The 25,119-nt window shown below is 42.4% G+C and overlaps 1 protein-coding gene across 1 annotated transcript in view; it reads right to left on the bottom strand.

Annotated features, from left to right (window-relative positions):
• LOC126234775 (protein aveugle) overlaps positions 1–18,578 on the bottom strand; it is a 34,997-nt gene extending 16,419 nt beyond the window's left edge. The window contains exon 1 of the mRNA XM_049943525.1: positions 18,378–18,578. Coding sequence (XP_049799482.1) covers positions 18,378–18,416 — 39 coding nt within the window. The 5' untranslated portion in view covers positions 18,417–18,578. The remainder of the gene's footprint in view (positions 1–18,377) is intronic.
• Between the last annotated feature and the right edge of the window lie 6,541 nt (positions 18,579–25,119).

Genomic DNA, 25,119 nt, shown 5'->3' with positions numbered 1-25,119 from the left:
ATCACCAAGCTGCTATGCCAAGCAAATGGCAATTGGTTGGTTTTTAGATTAAAGGGACTAAACTGCAAGGTTATCAGTCCTTTTTTCCTTAGTCTCACAGGTCTTCGATTAAAACCATACCTGAAAAGAATCCTATCACCTGAAATCCAGGGAAGGAATAAAGTGCTTAATACTGTTAACTAAAAGGAAAATAGCGACTGAAGGCATTAAAACAATATAGCAGATGGCCTGGCTGGCTGATCACAAGAATAAAAAAGGATGAGCCAGCCACTCTGCAACACACTAAATCTCCAGCTTAAAAACACAAGGTAAGAGAAACAAAGATGGTGAAAGGCGAACACCAAGTCAGACAGACAGCACCAGGGGGAGCGAGGCAGAGTTAAAATGAAGGTAGGGTGATGGCCTGAAAGATGAGGCTGAGGCACCACGCTTTAACAGAATAATAGAAACCCCATTCACAGATAAAACTTAAAACTATGTTAGCTGCTGAGGCATTATCACCTAAAATTGAAGGGTGCGTGTCAGAGATTAAAAGTCCACCTCAGAGCTGCTAAAGTTGGACTGTCCAACAAGATGTGGACTACTGTCAAACGTGAACCATAGCAACATTGAAATGGGTCCTCACAATGTAGGATGTTATTGTGAGTCAGCCAAATATGGCTGATGTGGAGCTGGCAAAGGACAGTGGAGTCCTTGCGACAGCCTTGCATGGAGGACCTCCACACATTCATCGAAATCCTTTATCATATGTAACTTATTCGGCATAGTCAGGGAGTGCCATTCTGTATTGAAGAGCGCAAAAGGTTTGCAGCATAATACCAATCAAAGGTCAGATTCTGGTATACCGATCTCAAGACTCTATTTATGAGTAGCCTCTTTGGCTAGCCTGTCGGCAAGTTCATTTCCTGGGATTTCAACATGTCCCAGGTTCCATACGAGGACCTCTGACCACCCATGTTGTTTGAGGGCATAAGCAGACTCCTGGATAGTCATTACCAAAGGATGGCAAGGGTAGCAATGATCGAGAGCTTGTAGGCTGCAAAAGTCACTACAGATGAGGAAGGACACACTGGTGCAAGTGAGGATATGCTCAAGAGTGCAAGAAATGACTACCAACTCCACAGTGAAAACACTGTAGCCATCCAAGAAGGAGCACTGTTCAGTATGTCCAGCATGGGCATAAGTGAAGCCAAAATGACCACCTATCATCGAGCCATCAGTGCAGGTATTGTCTGAGCCCTAGAACACGCGAAGAATAAAGAAAAATTGGGGGTGGAGGGTCTCAGGTGGAACTGGGTCTTTTGGGCCTAGAGATAGGTCCAGACGAAGCTGTGGCCGAGATATGGACCATGGAGGTGTACGTTAGAGGAGCCCGAGGACAGATGGTGCAGGGAAAAACTCAAGTTCAGGAAGAAAGGACCGAACATGGACTGCTACCACAATGCCTGACCTGGGCTACCATTGCGGGAGAGGGATTACCCTGTTTGGCAAGAGGAGGCGGTAATTCGGATGCCCAGGTGAACTACGGACATTGAGGTGTAATTAACAAGCAGTTGTTGATTCCTGATCCACAGTGGGGGGACTGCAGCCTCTATGAGTAGACTGTTCACAGGGCTAGTTCAGAAGCCCCTGTTACAAGTCGAACCCCGAAGTGGTGCATCGGGTCCAGTATCTGCAATGCTGGGGGCGATGCCAAACCATATGCCAGACTCCCATAATCAAGGCAGGACTGTGTCAGAGTTTCATAGAGCTGCAGCAGTCTAGAGCGATCTGCACCCCACCTAGTGTGACTCACGCAGCAAAGAGAGTTAAGATGCTCCCAGCACTTCTGCTTACGCTGACAAAGATGGGGAAGCCAAGTTAGCTGGGCATCGAAGACCAGTCCTAAAAAGCGACATGCCTCCATTACGCTAGTAATTGGTCATCAAGGTAAAGTTCTGAATGTGGGTGGATAGTACAACAATGACAGAAGTGCGTGACACAAGTCTTGGCAGGTGAGGGCCCATGACTGTGCCTTTCATAGGCTCAATACAGTCGGTGTACAGCAAGACCAATACAAGAGGAGCAAAAGTGAATGCAAAAATCATCAGTATATAGGGAAGGTGATACTGAGGACCCCAGAGCCACTGCTAGATCATTAATGGCCACAAAAGAGAGGACTGCTCACAACAGAGCCCTGTGGGACCCTTCTTGTGGATATGGGCTGAACTGTGGACAGCAAAAACTTGAACTCTGAAAGTACAGAGCGACAAAAAATTCTGTATGGAAATCGGGACCAGGCCCCGGAGACCTCACTCATGTAATATAGTGAGGATATGATGTCTCCACATTTTGTCGTAGGCCTTTTTTTTTTTTAAGTCAAAAAAGATGGCAATAAGGTGTTGACTTCAGGTAAAGGCTGTATGGATAGCAGACTCTAGGTACATCAAATTATCAGTGGTGTAGCGGCCTTGGCAGAAATCACCCTGGGACGGAGCCAGAAGGCCCCGAAACTCAAAGGAACCAACATAGCCACCAGCTGACCTTGCATTCAAGCAACTTACACAGAACATTGTTGAGACCAATGGGGCAGTAGCTATCCATCTCTAGTGGGTTCTTACCAGATTTCAGCACCAGGACGATGACGCTTTCCCATCATTGTGACAGGAACTTTCCCACGCTCCATGTCCAGTTGAAAATGGCAAGGATGTGATGCTGGTAATCTGATGAGAGATGTTTAAGCATTTGATTGTGAATATGATCTGTCCCTGGTGCTATGTCAGGGAAATGGGCAAGGGCACTGAGGAATTCCCACTCACTGAATGGAGCATTTTATGACTCAAGGTGGGTGTAGAAAAGGTAAGCGCTTTCCTTCCACCCACTGTTTTGAGATACAGGTTGGTAACTCTCAAATGCTGAATCATGAACAGAATGTTCAGTGACTGCATCTGTTTCGTTATAGATAGCTCCATTCACAGAAATCTCAGATACATCTACAGGGGTCTTGAATCTGTAAAGGCGTCTGATCTTCATCCACACCTAAGAAGGAGAGGTATGTGATCCAACGATTGAAACATATCGTTCCAAGCACTCTTGCTTCATCTTTTGATTAGGCTTCATCTTTTGATTAGCTGGCAGGCCTGGGCATGGAGTTTTGAAGGCAACAAGGTGCTCCATCAATGAGTGCCGTTTATGATGCTGGAGAGCCCGCCGATGATCTCTAATGGCCTAAGCGATTTCTGATGACCACCAAAACACTGTCTTCCACTGGAGGGATCCTGAAGAACATGAGACTGTCAACTTGGCAGCAGAGACTATGGTCACAAGTTTTGGACAACCACATCGATAGTGCCATGTGGCGCAGGCCCAACAGTGGCAGCAGAGGTGAAAGCATTCCAGTGAGCCTCGTTAGGAGCCCATCTGGGCAGGCAGCCAGGGGAGTGACACTGGGGTAGGGACAGGAAGATCAGAGAGTGATCACTATCTCACAGGTCATCATGAACTCTCCACTGAATAGATGGTAGAAGGCCAATGCTGCACACTGTAAGATTAATGGCCATGCGGGTGCCATGTGCCACACTGAAATATTTGGGAGCATCAGTATTTAAAAGACAAAGATTGAGTTGCATCAGTACATATTCAACATCTTTGCCACAACCAGTGCTCATGGTTCCACTCCACAGAGTGTTATGGGCACTGAAACCACCCAAAATTAGGGAAGGTCGGGGAAGCTGAGAAAACAGGTAGCCAAGGCATTTTGACGTACTTCGCCATCTGGGGGAAAATAGACACTGCAGACGATAATATCCTGCATTGACCTTGTCCTGACAGCCATAGGCTTTAGAGTTGTTTGGAGGGACACAGATTCGCTATACATATACAGAGTCAAGGACATTTATACGTACTCCATCTGACACCTTGTCATAGTCAGTACGGATCTTGTGATATCCCTGATAGCCATGAAGGGCAGGTGTCCACACTGTTGGAAACCAAGTTTCCTGAAGGGCAATACAGAAAGCAACTGATGGCTTAAGAAAGGTTGTAACTCAGCCAGGTGGTGGAAAAGACAACGCAATTTCACTTTCAGTGTATTGGGAGGGCATGAAGGGACCAAGGAGGCAGTTTATGCCCCCAGTCACCTGCTGCCACCAATCGAGTGCTTGTAGTGGTTGTGTCCATTGGTTCTGAGGCTCTGGGGAGATCTAGGTCCTCAGGGGAAACTAGGATCTCCACCTCATCCTCAGAACTGGAACCTGCAGGAAGTGGTGGTGTGGGGGCCACAGGGATTTTTCTTTCTTTTTAATAGGTTTCTTATTTTCCTGCTCTTGCTTCTCCTTGGGTTTCACTGGCCAGGAGGGCTTCTCTGAGTTGGTCTCGGGTCATGATAATGACCGTGAAGTGCTACAACCAGCAGCATGTGGCACTTTCAGCCACTGGCTGGTGACCAGCTTCATGGCAGCAGGAAACTTGCAAGGTAGTGTCCCAAAGGACCCCTTCCTGCTGAGAGAAGCCAGAGACGGTTGGCACTTCTCAGGCAGCACGATGGGGACTGATGTCCCTGATGGCTGGGAGGACATAGCTCCCGACGTAGGTGGGACGGGAGCAATGGGAAAGGAGAGCCCCCAACCATCAAGGGGGCAGGTGGAGTCTGACGGCCCTGGGGACTACTTTAAGAGGCATAGCGGATGAGGGTGTTGTCTTCGTAAAGGGCAACAACATTGTAACCATAGCAGATGATGACATCATGTGTACGGGTTAAGACAGTCATACTTCTTTTTGGCCTCTTGTGCATGTCAGCCTGTCCAGGGTACCACTATCTTCCTCTCTTTCTGATAAATGGTGCAGTCCAGTCGACAGGTGGAATGGTGCTCTCTGCAGCATGGGAGGAGGGGTACAAGGAATGTTCATGTGTGACAGATGTCAAATTTCTCCCATGTGGAGCTGGCATTATATCAAGAGGACATGTGCCCAAATTTCCAGTATTTGAAGCATATACATAGGGAGAGGAACATAGGGTTTAATGTCACACCCACATACCATCACCTCGACCTTTTCAGACAATGTATCACCCCCAAATGCCAAGATGAAGGCACCAGTAGCAAACCTGTTGTCCTTAGGCCCCCTATACACATGCATGAAAAGTGTACACCTCGTTGCTGTAGGTTGGCGCACAACTCATCATCGGACTGCAAGAGAAGATCTCAAAGAAATATAATCCCCTGGGCCATGTTTTAGCTCTTATGGGAGGTGAAGGAAACTGTGACATCACCCAGCTTGGCACAGATGTGCAATGCGCATGGCTGGGCAGGAGATGCTGTTTTTATTAGTACTGACCCACTCTGCATTTTGAACATTCCCACCACTTCCCCAAACTTGTACTCCAAGTTCTCTTTGTTGTCATAAACGATTCCCCATCAGACATTGAATAAACTAAGTATTGGGGAGAACATGCCTCTCCTTGATCTTTAACTCTACATTCTTCCCATGGTGTAACCAGGGAAGGGAACAATATGGAATCATATATCTCAGCTGCCCCCCCCCCCCCCCATGAACCATGGACCTTGCCTTTGGTGGGGAGGCTTGCGTGCCTCAGTGATACAGATAGCCGTAACGTAGGTGCAACCGCAACGGAGGGGTATCTGTTGAGAGGCCAGACAAACATGTGGTTCCTGAAAAGGGGCAGCAGCCTTTTCAATAGTTGCAAGGGCAACAGTCTGGATGATTGACTGATCTGGCCTTGTAACACTAACCAAAACGGCCTTGCTGTGCTGGTACTGCGAACGGCTGAAAGCAAGGGGAAACTATGGCCGTAATTTTTCCCGAGGGCATGCAGCTTTACTGTATGATTAAATGATGATGGCGTCCTTTGGGTAAAATATTCCGGAGGTAAAATAGTCCCCCATTCGGATCTCCGGGCGGGGACTACTCAAGAGGATGTCATTATCAGGAGAAAGAAAACTGGCGTTCTACGGATCGGAGTGTGGAATGTCAGATCCTTTAATTGGGCAGGTAGGTTAGAAAATTTAAAAAGGGAAATGGATAGATTAAAGTTAGATATAGTGGGAATTAGTGAAGTTCAGTGGCAGGAGGAACAAGACTTTTGGTCAGATGAATACAGGGTTATAAATACAAAATCAAATAGGGGTAATGCAGGAAAAGGTTTAATAATGAATAGGAAAACAGGAATGTGGGTAAGCTACTACAAACAGCATAGTGAACGCATTATTGTGGCCAAAACAGATACGAAGCTCACACCTACTACAGTAGTACAAGTTTATATGCCAACTAGCTCTGCAGATGACGAAGAAATTGAAGAAATGTAAGATGAAATAAAAGAAATTATTCAGATAGTGAAGGGAGACGAAAATTTAACAGTCATGGGTGACTGGAATTCAGTAGTACGAAAAGGGAGAGAAGGAAACATAGTAGGTGAATATGGATTGGGGCTAAGAAATGAAAGAGGAAGCCGCCTGGTAGAATTTTGCACAGAGCACAAGTTAATCATAGCTAACACTTGGTTCAAGAATCATAAAAGAAGGCTGTATACATGGAAGAAGCCTGGAGATACAGACAGGTTTCAGATAGATTATCTAATGGTAAGACAGAGATTTAGGAACCAGGTTTTAAATTTTAAGACATTTCCAGGGGCAGATGTGGACTCTGACCACAATCTATTGGTTATGACCTGTAGATTAAAACTGAAGAAACTGCAAAAAGGTGGCTATTTAAGGAGATGGGACCCGGATAAACTGAAAGAACCAGAGGTTGTAGAGAGTTTCAGGGAGAGCATAAGGGAACAATTGACAGGAATGAGGGAAAGAAATACAGTAGAAGAAGAATGGGTAGCTTTCAGGGATGAAATAGTGAAGGCAGCAGAGGATCAAATAGGTAAAAAGACGAGGGCTAGTAGAAAAATTTGGGTAACAGAAGAAATATTGAATTTAATTGACGAAAGGAGAAAATATAGAAATGCAGTAAATGGAGCAGGCAAAAAGGAATACAAACATCTCAAAAATGATATCAACAGGAAGTGCAAAATGGCTAAGCAGGGATGGCTAGAGGACAAATGTAAGGATGTAGAGGCTTATCTCACTAGGGGTAAGATAGATACTGCCTACAGAAAAATTAGAGACCTTTGGAGAAAAGAGAACCACTTGTATGAATATCAAGAGCTCAGATGGAAACCCAGTTCTAAGCAATGAAGGGAAAGCAGAAAGGTGGGAGGAGTATATAGAAGGTCTATACAAGGGCGATGTACTTGAGGACAATATTATGGAAATGGAAGAGGATGTAGATGAAATGGGAGATACGATACTGCATGAAGAGTTTGACAGAGCACTGAAAGACCTGAGTTGAAACAAGCCCCCCCGGAGTAGACAACATTCCATTGGAAATACTGACGGCCTTGGGAGAGCCAGTCCTGACAAAACTCTACCATCTGGTGAGCAAGATGTATGAAACAGGCGAAATACCCTCAGACTTCAAGAAGAATATAATAATTCCAATCCCAAAGAAAGCAGGTGTTGACAGATGTGAAAATTACCGAACTATCAGTTTAATAAGTCACAGCTGCAAAATACTAACACGAATTCTTTACAGAAGAATGGAAAAACTAGTAGAAGCCAACCTCGGGGAAGATCAGTTTGGATTCCGTAGAAATGTTGGAACACATGAAGCAATACTGACCCTACGACTCATCTTAGAAGCTAGATTAAGGAAGGGCATTTCTAGCATTTGCATTTCTAGCATTTGTAGACTTAGAGAAAGCTTTTGACAATGTTGACTGGAATACTCTCTTTCAAATTCTGAAGGTGGCAGGGGTAAAATACAGGGAGCAAAAGGCTATTTACAATTTGTACAGAAACCAGATGGCAGTTATAAGAATCGAGGGGCATGGAAGGGAAGCAGTGGTTGGGAAGGGAGTGAGACAGGGCTGTAACCTATCCCCGATGTTATTCAATCTGTATATTGAGCAAGCAGTGAAGAAACAAAAGAAAAATTTGGAGTAGGTATTAAAATCCATGGAGAAGAAATAAAAACTTTGAGGTTCGCCGATGACATTGTAATTCTGTCAGAGACAGCAAAGGACTTGGAAGAGCAGTTGAACGGAATGGATAGTGTCTTGAAGGGGGGATATAGGATGAGCATCAACAAAGGCAAAACAAGGATAATGGAATGTAGTCGAATTAAGTCGGGTGATGCTGAGGGAATTAGATTAGGAAATGAGACACTTAAAGTAGTAAAGGGGTTTTGCTATTTGGGGAGCAAAATAACTGATGGTGGTCGAAGTAGAGAGGATATAAAATGTAGACTTGCAATGGCAAGGAAAGCGTTTCTGAACAAGAGAAATTTGTTAACATTGAGTATAGATTTAAGTGTCAGGAAGTCATTTCTGAAAGTATTTGTATGGAGTGTAGCCATGTATGGAAGTGAAACATGGACAATAAATAGTTTGGACAAGAAGAGAATAGAAGCTTTTGAAATGTGGTGCTACAGAAGAATGCTGAAGATTAGATGGGTAGATCACATAACTAATGAGGAGCTATTGAATAGGACTGGGGAGAAGAGAAGTTTGTGGCACAACTTGACTAGAAGCAGAGTTCGGTTGGTAGGACATGTTCTGAGGCATCAAGGGATCACCAATTTAGTATTGGAGGGCAGCATGGAGGGTAAAAATCGTAGAGGGAGACCAAGAGATGAATACACTAAGCAGATTCAGAAGGATGTAGGTTGCGGTAGGTACTGGGAGATGAAGAAGCTTGCACAGGATAGAGTAGCATGGAGAGCTACATCAAACCAGTCTCAGGACTGAAGACCACAACAACATCTCTCAGCATTATATTGCACCTTACCTCTCAAAGAGATTTCTGGGGCTATTTGATCACCAGTGTCGGACAACTTCCTCCACTTCTTTGCAGGTCATCCACCCGATGCCACCCACTCTGACCAGGGGCTCTTTCCACAAGCGACACCCAGCATTTATTCCTTGGCATATGTGGGGAGTTTGCAGCGTACACATCAGCAGTATGATACCTGTGTTGTCAGGGGGTTACCACCAAAAGGGTACATGACGACCCCTTCATGAAGGACTGGCTACCAAGCTGGATACTGAGTGTGAAAAGATCCATTATTATCATGGGTGCAGGAGATGAAAGTGCACAATGGATGTAAAGTGGGCACTCCAGAAGACGTCCTTGCCCAGGCCACATTACTGGTGCAATTTCATTTCTGTTACTATAATAGCCACAGAAGGTCTCGGCACACAAAGGATACATGATGCACCACATAAGGCATCCTTCCCCAAGTGGCCCGCACTTTTGTAGAATTCCTAAAAGGGGACCATAACCGATTAGGCCAAAAAGTAGCAGACTCCTTTTGGTCATCTCTTATGATAGGCAGGAATACCAGGGTCTATTCTATTCCCCAAACCTGCAGGGGGCAAACAGCTATTGGGACAGCATTGGAAATTTGTGATAGGTACCTATCGGACCAAACTGCTGAGGTCATTGGTCCCTGGGACAGCATTATGAAGGAATCCATTGAAACACAGATTCACAAGAATGGTCAACAGGGATGAAGGCACCATCCAATTTACAAAACACAGCTGGAAGGCCCAGACGGAGATGGAAACACCTACCTGCTACTCCCATCTCTGCAACCACATCACTCCCCTCCCTGCCAGCCAGACAGTACCCTGCCATCCATAGCCAGGTGGAGGTGGGCACACCGCTAGTATAAATATTATGGCACCTACGATATCTCAACACTCTGCCAGAAGATGATGAGCATGGCACTCTTCGAAATGTCGCAGTATTTTAATGCTACCATGTGACTGGAAACCCGAGAGGTATCAATTGCTAATGAGTAGGTTATTTTCCTCTGGGACCTATGCAGCTTAATGATTATGGGTTTTTGACAACTATACAGACTAGTTCTGATGCCACAAAAACTACCACACTTGTGGGCAAACATGAAAATTGACCACAGCTTGGTAAGACTTGATAATTCAAATGGTCATTCATTCCCTCCTTTGCTGTCACTTATCTACTTTATGGTTTCAACAGGACCTTTTGAAGGTTTGTGGATCTTCACAAACAAGGCAACACCATACTTTTCAATTAGATGCTGTAGCTTCTCACTTTTCAATATTCATCAAATATTTCCGTACGATACATTTCAAGGTATTGTTACGCCTTTTATGCCTTTCTCCTTGCAAACACTGTCTATCCATAAGTTAAATATACACAATTTGCTTCTTTTTTTACCTAAACTTTTATAAGCCTCATTGAAGGCAGTCAGAATAACCTGTAGTTCTTCTGAATTGGCCAGTACAACACTGTCACCAGAGTATTATTGTTCAACAATTCCAGTTCAAGGTAACTATTTTCTGGCCATTAGTTATTTTAAGTGAGGGATCTTTCCTCAGTCCTACACACTATTTCTACATCTGATGGTAGATGTCTTGTAGAAAAGACAGTGAGGGTGATTTTAAGTTGTCATAAGTGCTAAACGGAAATGTGTAGTCAGTATTTGTTGGTGCAGTCATTCATCATCTTGAAGCAAAACTACCCCATCAGACAGTGAGAACAGTTCCTTTCAAGTTATCACACGGCAGTTGAAAACCCATAATGTATTTTAAGGGCTACTAATTAATTCTAGTATGCCCCTAACCCTGCTCGACAGCATTTCACTTTTCTAAGTCAGTCTGTAAACTGAAGAGCAAACAGCATTTGTGGTGTAGTAAGTGGATTGTCCCAGAAGAATGCTACAACTGCCATACAGAATGAGAGAGGATGAATTTCCTGTCTAGCAGTGCTGTGAAGCATGCTGTGTTTTAAGGAGGTTCTCTTCATGTGTGTTTCTTGCACAAGATAGATTAGTTAATAACTTCTGTATTCCATACAGTGCTAGCACATTTAGTGGAAAATAAATGCTCCCTATGCATGTCTGCTCATGGCTTCTTCATTTATTCAAAAGGTGTGCTCTAGAATGGTCAATAAATCTTGTGGAACAGCCTGTAGGCACCCACTGTGTAACAACTGGATAGACAGAGTGGAGTCTCACCTGTTCATTCTGATTACACAGTGTATGTTTTCCTGTAGGCTACTAAATTTGTTAAATCTATTTGCACATGATCTTCTGAAAAAATTTTGGAACTGCTGGCAATGACTAGATGGGGCAGTAATTCTTTATTAATACACTCCTGGAAATTGAAATAAGAACACCGTGAATTCATTGTCCCAGGAAGGGAAAACTTTATTGACACATTCCTGGGGTCAGATACATCACATGATCACACTGACAGAACCACAGGCACATAGACACAGGCAACAGAGCATGCACAATGTCGGCACTAGTACAGTGTATATCCACCTTTCGCAGCAATGCAGGCTGCTATTCTCCCATGGAGACGATCGTAGAGATGCTGGATGTAGTCCTGTGGAACGGCTTGCCATGCCATTTCCACCTGGCGCCTCAGTTGGACCAGCGTTCGTGCTGGACGTGCAGACCGCGTGAGACGACGCTTCATCCAGTCCCAAACATGCTCAATGGGGGACAGATCCGGAGATCTTGCTGGCCAGGGTAGTTGACTTACACCTTCTAGAGCACGTTGGGTGGCACGGGATACATGCGGACGTGCATTGTCCTGTTGGAACAGCAAGTTCCCTTGCCGGTCTAGGAATGGTAGAATGATGGGTTCGATGACGGTTTGGATGTACCGTGCACTATTCAGTGTCCCCTCGACGATCACCAGTGGTGTACGGCCAGTGTAGGAGATCGCTCCCCACACCATGATGCCGGGTGTTGGCCCTGTGTGCCTCGGTCGTATGCAGTCCTGATTGTGGCGCTCACCCGCACGGCGCCAAACACGCATACGACCATCATTGGCACCAAGGCAGAAGCGACTCTCATCGCTGAAGACGACACGTCTCCATTCGTCCCTCCATTCACGCCTGTCGCGACACCACTGGAGGCGGGCTGCACGATGTTGGGGCGTGAGCGGAAGACGGCCTAACGGTGTGCGGGACCGTAGCCCAGCTTCATGGAGACGGTTGCGAATGGTCCTCGCCGATACCCCAGGAGCAACAGTGTTCCTAATTTGCTGGGAAGTGGCGGTGCGGTCCCTACGGCACTGCGTAGGATCCTACGGTCTTGGCGTGCATCCGTGCGTCGCTGCGGTCCGGTCCCAGGTCGACGGGCACGTGCACCTTCCGCCGACCACTGGTGACAACATCGATGTACTGTGGAGACCTCACGCCCCACGAGTTGAGCAATTCGGCGGTACGTCCACCCGGCCTCCCGCATGCCCACTATACGCCCTCGCTCAAAGTCCGTCAACTGCACATACGGTTCACGTCCACGCTGTCGCGGCATGCTACCAGTGTTAAAGACTGCGATGTAGCTCCGTATGCCACGGCAAACTGGCTGACACTGACGGCGGCGGTGCACAAATGCTGCGCAGCTAGCGCCATTCGACGGCCAACACCGCGGTTCCTGGTGTGTCCGCTGTGCCGTGCGTGTGATCATTGCTTGTACAGCCCTCTCGCAGTGTCCGGAGCAAGTATGGTGGGTCTGACACACCGGTGTCAATGTGTTCTTTTTTCCATTTCCAGAAGTGTATTTTCTCTCTCTTTTTTTTTTAAGTGATTAGATAAGAGTATGTTTGAGTCTCTCCGGAAAAGTACCACTGAGAAAAGATTTGCTGGACAACATGTCATTACTTTACTGATTTCATCATAACCACTCAAAAATTTATTTTTAAGAGAGTTGACAACAATGAAGACTTCTTTTGGAGATGTAGGTAGGAGCTGAATTTTAATAAATTTATTTCAGGATGTCTTTTCTTAAGACCATGTTTCAGACTGTTTATCTTGTTGCCAGAGTACCTTATTTTTTCTTGAAAGCATATAAAGCACATTATAATGCAATTATGACTTTGCTTAACATGTTGAAGTACAATCTGTAATGTGATAATTTCAGTTTGGGTAAAAGTGTACTTGGTGTGTACCCAGCTCTTTCACTGCATGCTATAGCTGGTAACTGTGCGACAAATCAGGGGAAGTGAACACAACAAACCATGAGTCAGTTGTCGATAGCCAATGTGAATGCTAGTTCCTGATTTCCTATATGTAGCAAATGAAGTTGTTATTTTATTTTGTTATGTTTGAATTTAATCACATCATTATAATTTTCTGCAAAACTGCAAATCAGAAATACACGTAGATTAGTGGAATGATGAATGTTTATCTTGAGCTACGCTACACATCAATCTATTAGGGCAATTGTAGTTTCAGGCCTTGGGCTTTGCCATGGGTCTGTCTGTCAGCACATCTAGTTTTCCTCCAATTACATGCGATGACTTTGCCAACTAGCATTGAAAATGTCACCTTCCAGGCTAACCTAGGCCTCGGGCTAAACTACAAGTCGGTCTCTCAGCACATCTAGTTTTCTCCCCACTCTCCATATCAAAAACAAATGTAGTCTGCCAACCCACAATGAAAATGTCACCTTCCAGCCTAACCTAGACCTCGGGCTAAACTACAAGTCGGTCTCTTAGCACATCTAGTTTTCTCCCCACTCTCCATATCAAAAACAAATGTAGTCAATTCTCATCTTTTGCTGAAAGAAATCACTACATTCAACAATACCCTCTGGCTACTGTATAGCAAGACTCAACTGACTAAAGGCAATGAGGACAAACTGCCAACAGCGGCATGCAGTGAAAGAACCTGGTACAAAGTAAGTGGACAATAAATCTCTGTTTGTCAGCATCTGACAGGATATAGGCTATGTACGTACTTGGTGTTGATGACAGAGAGAGTCTTGATATAATTCCTTCGCAATAAATGCCTTTCTTTATTTCTTTGCCTCTATCAGCATGGAAAAATGTGTACTACATGGCTATACAGTTATTGCAGAAATAGCAGTTACTAATGTTAGGGATAGACAGAAATATCGGAAGGAATAGGCTATATTTATTCATATGCTGTGAGAGCAAAAAGATAGTTAACTATTTGTGTATTGGATACAGACAATGTGTAGCCATAAAAACCAAGGATGTAGGCCTACTGTTCAAACACAAACATATAGTACAGTCTCTCTCTGTCTCTTCAGTGTTCAACCCTGAGGTTGGTTTGCAGCAGTATACCATTCTCCCCTTTGCCTGCCTTCCTCTTCATTTCCAAATATGTAGTGCATCCCATATCATTCATAATCTGCCGCATGTTTGACATCCTTGGTCATCCCTTGTGATTCTTTCCCTCAAAAGCTCCTTCTGCTATAGTTCCAATGATATTACTGTGTCTCAAAATGTGTCCTACAAGTTTCTCTCTTCTTATTAGGATCTGTCTCCACAGAGATCTGGTTTCCTGTACTCTTCTCGGCACCTCTTCATTGATAACTCTCTTTCTAGCTGATCTTCATTGTCCTTTTGTATCATTAAAGTCAGGGCTTCTACCAGTCTTCTCTCGTTTTCCTAATGGCCAGGTTTAACACCCGTATAGGACCAGCCCCCTAATAAATGCTTTCCTGAACATTCCCTGCATCTACACACCGATGTTCTTGTTGGTGAGTAAGTTCTTCCTCAAATTAAATGGAATTTTAGCCTACTGTATTCTGCTTACAATTTCATTCTGACGTATACCATTTCTTGTGACCCTGCTTCCCAGATAGGTAAATTCCCCTATCATTTCTAGCTCCTCTTTCTCAATTCTTATTCTTAATACTAGTCTTTACCACTACATACCATCACTTTAGTCTTTCACTTGTTAATTTTTATACTGTACTGGCTGCAGAAAATCCTTTCCATTGTGCTGAGGGCATTCTTTAGATCTTCTTTTGTCTCTGCAATTACAGCAATATCATCTGCATAATGCAGCATGTCTAGCTTCTGCCCATTAACACTGATCCCCACCTCAACTGTTTCACAAACTTCATCTATAGTATCCTGGGTGTAAGCATTGAATATACTAGGAGAAAGGGCGAATTCTTGTCTTGCAGAATTTTCTAATTTTTGCTTAGTGTTCTCATGAAAATTCGTAATCACAGCCACTTTATTCTTATAAAAGCTGCGTATAACCCACGTCTTTGTGAGACCTGCTTTCTCCAACACTCTGAATGCCTCCTGCCAGAGAATATTATCAAATACCTATCCCTGATCTTCAAGGGCAATACAGTATAAGTTGATTGATTTTTCCGTATTTGCTTTTTGATAAAAAGTCTGTGTGCCAGAATTGCTTCTTTTGTTACTGATTCTCTCCTGAATCCAAACTGACCTCCACCTTCTCTTAAATTCTCTTCAGAATCATCTTTATAAAAACTGTTCATATTTTGTAGCTGCTACCTTCTTTGATGTAAGAACCATGATGCATTTCTGGAACATGACTGGTACCTCTCTTGCATTACGTATGGACCTAATCAGTTTCTGCAGCATCGTTCTCTTGTTGTCACCAACATTCTCCATTAGTTCTGCAGGAACGTCATCAATATCCATAGCTTTGTTCTACTGCATACTTTTAGAATGCTTTCACAAATTATTCTCACAGAATGTCATCTCCTTTGTCATCTTTGTCTACTTCCTCTACTTTTACCATTACATCCTCCATCACACAATTCCTGGATGGATCCTCTCCATCTCATCATCAGAAAGCATTTTTCCCTCTTTCTCTTCTACTGTACCCATGATTGTTGTTTTGCATTTGTTAAAAAAATTATTTGCTGTTCTGTAGGCTACATTAGTTCTTCCGTTTTACATGTTTTCATCCACTTCTCTGCAAGTTTTCTCAAGAAAACTTTCTTTTGCTTTCCTAGCTTTTCTGGTGACTAAATTCCTTAATCTACTGTATTCAGCTTCTACTTGTTCATCAGTTACATTTTTGTACAGTTTTCTATTTTCACTAAACTGTAGAACATCTGCCGTAATCCATTTACTCTCTTTTTTCGATTTAGTTTTCCCAACTCTCTTCTCTGCTGCTTTATATAAATATCAGATTTAATTTTTTCCCAATTTTCTTTTCCTCTGCCAAGTTGGGAATTTTTAGCTATGTTGTATATCTCTTGTGCATAATGCCTTGCCAGATTTCAGTTTTTCTATTTCCTATTTCCATTTTACTGTCTTTTTCTTCAGAAATTTGAATGAACTTTTTATCAGGGCCAGGTTGTGGTCACTGTCTATGTCTGCAGATGGACAGCTTCAGCAGTAATTTGCTTGTTTCTAAAATGTAACTGCCCTGCTGTCTCCTTGAAGGCTCCTGGGGCCTTCCAGGTGTATCTTCTCTTGTGGTGTTGGAAATGCATATTTGCAATAAATAATTGGTGCCTGGAGCAGAACTCAATTAGTACAGCACACATTAGATAAATCGGCGTATGATTTAAGATATGGGGGAAGAGATATCTCAAACAATGGTAGCTTGAAAATGTATGCTGGACCAAGACTCAAAATCGTGATCTTTGCCTTTTGCAGGCAAGTGCTCTACTGACAGTCACCCAAACACGACCCACAACCCATGCTCACTGTTTTACTTCCACCTCCTATATTACAAACTTCACAGAAACTCTTCTGCCAAACTTGCAGAAGTAGCACTCTTGGAAGAATGGATATTGTGGAAACATTGCTTAGTCACAGTCTGGGGGATGTTTCCAGAATCAAATTTTCACTCTGCAGCAGTGTGTGCACTGATAGGAAACTTCCCTTTATTCCAGGAGTTCCTGTAAGTTTTGCAGGATAGCTTCTGTGAAGTTTGGAAGGTAGGAGAAGAGGTACTGTCAGAAGTAAAGCTGTGAGGATGGGTTGTGGGTCATGCTTAGATAGCTCAGTCAGTAGAGCACTTACCCATGAAAGGCAAAGGTCCCTATTTCGATCCTCGGTCTGGCACACAGTTTTAATCTGCCAGTGCACACTCCACTGCATAGCGAAAATTTCATTCTGGGAAAGCTGACTAATTAACGTCAACTTCACAGGAGATGGACTGGATGAGGTTGCAAAGAGGCATCTGGAAAGGTCTTCTATATGAGATATTGCAGCATTTGGATGATGTGATGTAGGAAAATCTCTATGTGGATGGGCACATGGTAGGGATTCAATCATCACTGCTACTAGATATGAGTCCAGTTGCTGCACCACTGTTCAAAACTATGGGTAACGAGATGAAAACCGAAATTCTATCAAGCAATTTTTTTTTTCGATATAAAAGCGGCACATACGACTATAAATGATAGCAAAGTTATTAAACAATTCCTGACATTCAGAATTACAGAATACATCGAGGCAGTTTCGATGCAGAAACTACCAGGAATAGGAATATGGTAGAGTTGACCAACAAAGGTAATGAAAATGAAAAAACAAGAAAGAAACAAATTTTCTTCTCCACATCACACCACCCCACAACAGCGAAATTAAAAAAAAAAGTGGTAATAAATATTTATCACTATTGGAATTTAATGATTGTGTGACCTGTCTGAAGGAGGGCATACGAGATTCACGTTTCCATATCACATCAGAAACAGCACAGTCAAAATGAAAAATTAAGGACCAGTTGGAAACTGCAGCTGCGTGTTTAATGCGAAACGAACTGAGAAACCCTTTGAGCCAAAATATCTAACAGCTTGCTGAAACAAGAGACACAAGGAAAGAATGTCATGACAATGATACCGATGATGGCGCTGGTTTATTAACAATAAAATCTGGGTTACATTAGTACAGTTTGTAGCTCGCTCACTGACACATCAGTGTGATGAAAAAAAAAATCAATGTAAAAATTATTTAAACGCATACATTATTGTGGGTCAACAGAAAGGTCCGATCTTACTCGTCGGCTTTGACCCGTGACGTAAGCGTGTTGTGGTGTGTGACGTCATTACGGCGCGGAAAACCTAATACATGGTTTGATGTACTCTTGTTTAAAGAACATGTATACGTAATATGAAGCAATTTGATGAACATATTGATCTGTAGCGTAGCCCACTTGAGGTTAGGTTGGGAGTTTTTTTTTTTTTTTTGGAATGCGGCCGCGGCAGCGGCCGCCTATGATTCGAAAATATTGATTTGACACTAATGAAGCCTGTGAGGGGATGGGGGGGCACTGCAGACTCCCCCCACCGCATAACGACATATTTAGTTTCTCCCCACCCAAAAACCCCCAATTTCCCACGCTTGTCCCGTTACAGTCATTAGGCTTTTTGTGAAACTTGTGTATTTCAGTGTTTACAATACGTATTCGATGTTTTTATATCCGCCATATTGGAATTGTTGTTTATGGTCGTTTCCGCGGTATTTGTGACGTCATGGGTCAAAGCCGACGGGTAAACAAACTGTCACATGAAACGAGGCACCCCATCTGCCATTTACACAAATAGAAATGACAGATACAACAGCTAAAGCATACACGACTATAACAAACCTTCGGCTTCGCTACGGAGTTAACAGTTTCTTCGACCATACTCGTTCATTTGAGTAACACAAGCAACCCACACATAAATAAACAAACATCACCAAGATGAGATCCAAATATCACAGCTGGAAGACTACCCAGTACCCATTGCACGCAAAGCAAACTTTGTGCTAGCTTCGACAAAACTTCTCGAGTGAAAAGCGTCTTAAAGGGGGCATCACGCGTTCAATAGTATTGTCAAACCGTCGATATGTTGTCCGTCTGAGGGTTCAGTATGACGTATTTTCAATACTAAAAATACTGATGGGCAGTGCTGCTGGGCCTCGAAAAATTCTTAACATTGACAATACATACTGAACGTGTGAGGTCAAATATTGTCAGTTTGACAATATCCTCCTTTCATACGTTGACAGAGCTTCTTGCACGAGCCACACGGCTTTTTTTTTTTTTTTCCTTTATTGTATTTCAATTCCCCATCGGGGCGGGCTGGCAGCAGCATAGGCGCTGCTCTTCAGCCGAAAGACATAGAACAAAACAATAGAAGACATTTAAAAACAGCAAAGGAGAGAATAAGGTGAACATAGATATAAAAAAGGGGAACATAATGGAAGACAATAGACAAAAAACGGGGTGACTGTAAAATGGAGATAAGAAAAAACTGTTTAAAAGTAGCATACACAAAAAGCCACACACTGCGACGGTTAAAAGAACACAAGGCACAGTATGACTGGAGCATAAAGGTAGCGACGGATGGCATAGCACATAACGTAACACTGACGGCGAACCTCAAGGTAGGACACAATTAAAAGCACACCTCTTGACGCACACGAGAAACAGCACTAAACAACACTGATGTGGCACACTGATGAAGAGCAATACAGAGGATCTGCCAGGCGCTAGGAGATGAGGGAGACCTGAAGAAGGGAGGGAGGGGAAGAGATGGGGGAGGTGAGCGGGGGGCGCGCGGAAGAGGGCCAGGTAGGGAGGGATGTGGGAAGGAGAGAGGCAAGTATGGGGTGCAGGGTCTCAGGGGGGGGGGGGGGGACGGAGGAAAATCCGCTCTGGGAGAAGGAGGAAAGAGGAAAAGGGGGCCCTGGGGAGAGGGAGGGGGGGACCACACGGCGTTAGTGTACACTGTTTATGTTTCAATTCGCCTTTGGGAGTATTATACCCTAGATTCAACTCGTCAAATTACGTCATTTGTGGTTACTTTGCTCCAGTTTTTACAGATTTTTAAAGATATTAGATTCAAAACGAGATTTCTTTAATGCATTTGTTTTTAAAAATATTTTTTGGAGTTCATACAATCTTTTGCAAAGTAATCTGTATTTATATCTCTTAAGATAACTTTTTATTCCTGTTTTAGATTGTTTATAGAAAGGAGGAGCAAACATTCCTTGCTGTAGGAATACCTTGCACTGGATGTCTAAATTACAGTAAAAATGTGGATTACAGAGGGCTGGAGTAATGTTTTACCTTAAGAATGAAAGAAAAATACAGCAATTACATTATAAATAAGGATTACAGAGTTCTAGAACAATGTTAGACCACAGGAATGAAGGAAAAATAGCAATCATATAAACACAAACTAATTTTATTACGAAAATAGCTTTACAAATGAAATATTTAACACAAAAGTAGTCTTCATTGTGAGTTTTTAACTCCAATACGTATCAAGCTCTGGAACAGAGATAAAATCAAATCGGCTTATTTGTTTTGGAGGCTAAATGGTGCAAATTATTTCATCAAAGTCATACTTCATTTCCTCATGGCCACTTCCGTGATTTCTTCGACTTTTTCTTTGAACTTACTGTAGCTCCACCATCACTAACATCAATAATTAATCCAGAAATATATATTCTCCTTCATATTTGAAGACAACATACAGTACTGGGCTACAGTGTGAACAACTTTGCCAAATTATGGACCTCTCACTTCGGCGTGGTTACTTAATGGGGTGTCATCCACTTCAGAAACTATGGGCAATGGTGACCTGATCTGAGATTTCCAGCCATCCTCATCTTCGAAGAAATCTGTAAGAGAGTCTTCCTCTGAACGACCTTCTTGATTTTTTGTGTTTCTTCATAACTTTTTGCTGAATCACCGTCACAGTTTTACCAGGCGTCACTGCAATCTTCCTTCTTCCTCTGTTACTGGAAACACCAGTGGTCCATTCAGATCTCTTATATTGAAGGGCTTTAACGAAAAAGTCTTGTACTGCGTCTTTGTCTCAACTCCATGAAGGAAGATGACAAAGAATTTCATCAACACCGACTGGATGTATGCTGTGCTTTCTGAAACCTGCTATTAGGTTTTTTGCTGGGTTTTTGCCAACTACATCCATTGTTGTTGTTGTTGTGGTCTTCAGTCCTGAGACTGGTTTGATGCAGCTCTCCATGCTACTCTATCCTGTGCAAGCTTCTTCATCTCCCAGTACCTACTGCAACCTACATCCTTCTGAATCTGCTTAGTGTATTCATCTCTTGGTCTCCCTCTACGATTTTTACCCTCCACTCTGCCCTCCAATACTAAATTGGTGATCCCTTGATGCCTCAGAACATGTCCCACCAACCGATCCCTTCTTCTGGTCAAGTTGTGCCAAAAACTTCTCTTCTCCCCAATCCTATTCAATACCTCCTCATTAGTTATGTGATCTACTCATCTAATCTTCAGCATTCTTCAGTAGCACCACATTTCGAAAGCTTCAATTCTCTACTTGTCCGAACTATTTATCGTCCATGTTTCACTTCCATACAAATACTTTCAGAAATGACTTCCTGACACTTAAATCTATACTCAATGTTAACAAATTTCTCTTCTTCAGAAACGCATTCCTTGCCATTGCCAGTCTACATTTTATATCCTCTCTACTTCGACCATCATCAGTTATTTTTCTCCCCAAATAGCAAAACTCCTTTACTACTTTAAGTGTCTCATTTCCTAATCTAATTCCCTCAGCATCACCCAACTTAATTCGACCACATTCCATTATCCTCGTTTTGCTTTTGTTGATGTTCATCTTATATCCTCCTTTCAAGACACTGTCCATTCCATTCAACTGCTCTTCCAAGTCCTTTGCTGTCTCTGACAGAATTACAATGTCATCGGCGAACCTCAAAGTTTTTATTTCTTCTCCATGGATTTTAGTACCTACTCCGAATTTTTCTTTTGTTTCCTTTACTGCTTGCTCAATATACAGATTGAACAACATCGGGGAGAGGCTACAACCCTGTCTTACTCCCTTCCCAACCACTGCTTCCCTTTCATGTCCCTCGACTCTTGTAACTGCCATCTGGTTTCTGTACAAATTTTAAATAACCTTTCGCTCCCTGTATTTTACCCCTGCCACCTTTAGAATTTGAAAGAGATTATTCCAGTCAACATTGTCAAAAGCTTTCTCTAAGTCTACAAATGCTAGAAACGTAGGTTTGACTTTCCTTAATCTTTCTTCTAAGATAAGTCATAAGGTCAGTATTGCCTCACGTGTTCCAGTGTTTCTATGGAATCCAAACTGATCTTCCCCGAGGTTGGCTTCTACTAGTTTTTCCATTCTTCTGTAAAGAATTCGTGTTAGTATTTTGCAGCTGTGACTTATTAAACTAATAGTTCGGTAATTTTCACATCTGTCAACACCTGCTTTCTTTGGGATTGGAATTATTATATTCTTCTCGAAGTCTGAGGGTATTTCGCCTGTTTCATACATCTTGCTCACTAGATGGTAGAGTTTTGTCAGGACTGGCTCTCCCAAGACCGTCAGTAGTTCCAATGGAATGTTGTCTACTCCGGGGGCCTTGTTTCGACTCAGGTCTTTCAGTGCTCTGTCAAACTACATCCATAGTCTTCTTAAAAGAAACAGAAAGTGCTACTTCTGCAAAACAGTGTCTTTGAAACCTTGCTTGCAGCTTCCCCACTCTGTAGGGATCTGTCTCTAGGCTGCTTTTGGTGCCCAAACAGAGCAACGTCCAAAGGCTGTGTACTGTGGATACTGTTTGCTGGTAGACAGGTGAATGGAATGTTACTCTCACCACAGAGCTCTAGAACATAGCTTATAATAATGAGATGACAAATTATCGCAGATTACTAACTTATTTCGCTACTATAGCTCCACCATCACTAACATCAGTAATTAATCCAGAAAAATATTCTCCTTCATATTTGAAGACCACATACTGGCCTACAGTATGGACAACTTCGCCAAATTCTTGACCTCTCATCTTCGGCATGGTTACTAATTGAGTGTCATCCACTTCAAAAACTATGGGCGATGGTGACCTGATCTGAGATCTCCGACAATCCTCATCTTCTCGGTAGCATCAACTTAATGAACCATTCACTAAATGTGTTGCAGTGAAAATACCCACTAGGGCTATGTGAGTAAAGGCATCCAATCGGCCGATTTTCTGCTCATGTAGACCATAAATGTACTTATTTGTAAACAACGAATGGAGGGAAAATTTTTCCCTTAGCATTTGCAGCAATCATTACAGATGCGCTGAGTTACAAATGTTTTCTGAATATTTTGAACCTCTTTTCGTGAGAACTTTCTTTTTCCGAGGATCGTTGGTGAGATTGGTTTCATCGAAATTCTATATATTACTTGTTGATACATCTTTCAGTTCAGTATACAAATTTTCAATAGTTTCTTATCAACATCATCTCTACTCCTTTTAATGATGGTTGCAAAGCATACAGAAAGTTCAGGGTGCCGTTTGATGAAACCCAAGAGCCATTCATGACCTGGAAAATTTTCTTTGGATCTAGAAACTAATAGTCCCTGTCTGGTGAGGTATGACTTCACAATCGTTTGGAGTTCCATTGGTGTGACAGGAAACCCAAATTCTATATATTCTGCAAAATTATTAATTATGGTTCTTCTTGCAATATTAAAAATTTTTTCAGCTTTCCTCTGTGGTATCTCCTGCCTCCTAATGGCTTGTAGCTATTTATCCAGTGTGTCTGGGGTGTAATTACAGTATCGTCTACTTCTGACAATTCTCTTGTACTTCCATGGCATTTTCACCCATCTGAAAGAGATCACAAACATTGTTCACTGCCAGGAGTACACTACGCTGGTAAATTAAGACTCAAATGTTTGAATGTATGTAAGAAGTACACCCTGGGGATACTTGGCTCGACTTCTGTTGCGGTGTTTCCTCAAAATAAGGAATTCCATAACGTAAAAAAGCAAACTGACTATGACACAAACAATACTCCATTAAATGCGAAAGTGGACATTCTGAGTAACTAAATTAATAGTGACTGACCTGCAATGTGACCAGTCAACTACATGAAAAAGAAACATTTTTCCAGCTTGATTTTTTGCACACTTCAGCATATCTTTACTTAAATACTTGCGAATAATTCCAAATGACCGACAATGTAACAGGCAAGCAAAGCTGCCAACCTAAAAGTGCTTCCATAGAAAAAAAAATTCACAAATATACAGCAAATTGGGCAGCATGTATGAACCAACAAATCTTTTTTTCAAATGAAGCAAAATTTTACCCTATAGAGCAAAGTAACCCCAAATGATGGTAGTCTTTTACACAGAACAATGTTAACAGGACTTTGGAAGGTTAAACATTGTATATATCACTTTAGGATGGTAAATGGAGCTTTCTCTATGACACTGTATACTTTATTAATTTGAATTACATAGCAGTTTGGAAATACACTTCCACTTCGAAGAATATGCATCACATATCTGCAATGATTAGTAAGAGCTCTACAAAATGCATGTCAATTTCACCACATTATCACAAGTTGTAACACATATTTTACGTTAACTGCCTGAACATATTATTGCCAGGCAGTTAAAATTGCTTTGCAGATTCCACAGAATTGTCATACATGGTAGGACTCATCGTAAAATAATTTATAAAAACTTTTGAGTCTGTAGTTCTGATTTCAGCTTGTAAATAGTCAGGTGACCAACCAGTCACTCTTCTTTTCCAACATCTCTCGGAACAATTACATCTTTTTCGCTGTTTTCTGTTGCTTAGAAGCTATAATTAATATACCTGCAGCACAACTTTTCTTTTAGATGTTCAACATCCTAACCTCATAAAAATGTTCTGAAAACTGACAATTTTTGTCAGTATTATTGATGGTGTGTGGTCCCTTAATATATTGAAGCTTTGGCTAGATAACTAAGGGGTTTGTAAAAGTGAACGTTTTGGTGGCAATTTTGCCAAATAATAGTGTATACGTAGTTATATAATTTTGAGAACTTATAAAGTGTACTCAAAGTCCCTGAAACAATAAGTGCTGTACAACGGAAATTACGTTCTACCGATGCACATCATTTACATCGTAATAATACACTATTACTCTTCAATTCACAGCTAAAGTGTTTCATAAAGGGTTAACAAAATCGCTTCAAATCTTGACCGTTGCACTCAAATGCAAAGCTCAAGAGAAACGAACACCAAAATCTTTATGTGCGATTTCTGATTTCTCTTATGTTATTACAGTCATAATATCATCCTACTGTTTACATTCGGAGTAGAAAGATGATGGTTTGAAAAGTCGCGGAAAAAACGTACCTCAGTGAAAAAGCTTTTGTTTTTATGTTGCGGCCCAGCTCGTCCTTCTGCTCCCTCCCTCCTTCAAAATGAAGGAAAAAAAGAAAAACATCCGTGACACCCTCTCTCCTCATTCGCTATACTATAAAATCAACTTTCTTTCAACCTCTTCGATGTCCTCCATCAATCCTGACAGGTAATGATTGCACAGTGCTAAGCAATATCCC

This window comes from Schistocerca nitens, chromosome 2 (genome assembly GCF_023898315.1).
Source record: "Schistocerca nitens isolate TAMUIC-IGC-003100 chromosome 2, iqSchNite1.1, whole genome shotgun sequence".
NCBI classification, from domain to species: domain Eukaryota; kingdom Metazoa; phylum Arthropoda; class Insecta; order Orthoptera; family Acrididae; genus Schistocerca; species Schistocerca nitens.
This window is presented reverse-complemented; position numbering and strand designations above follow the sequence as displayed.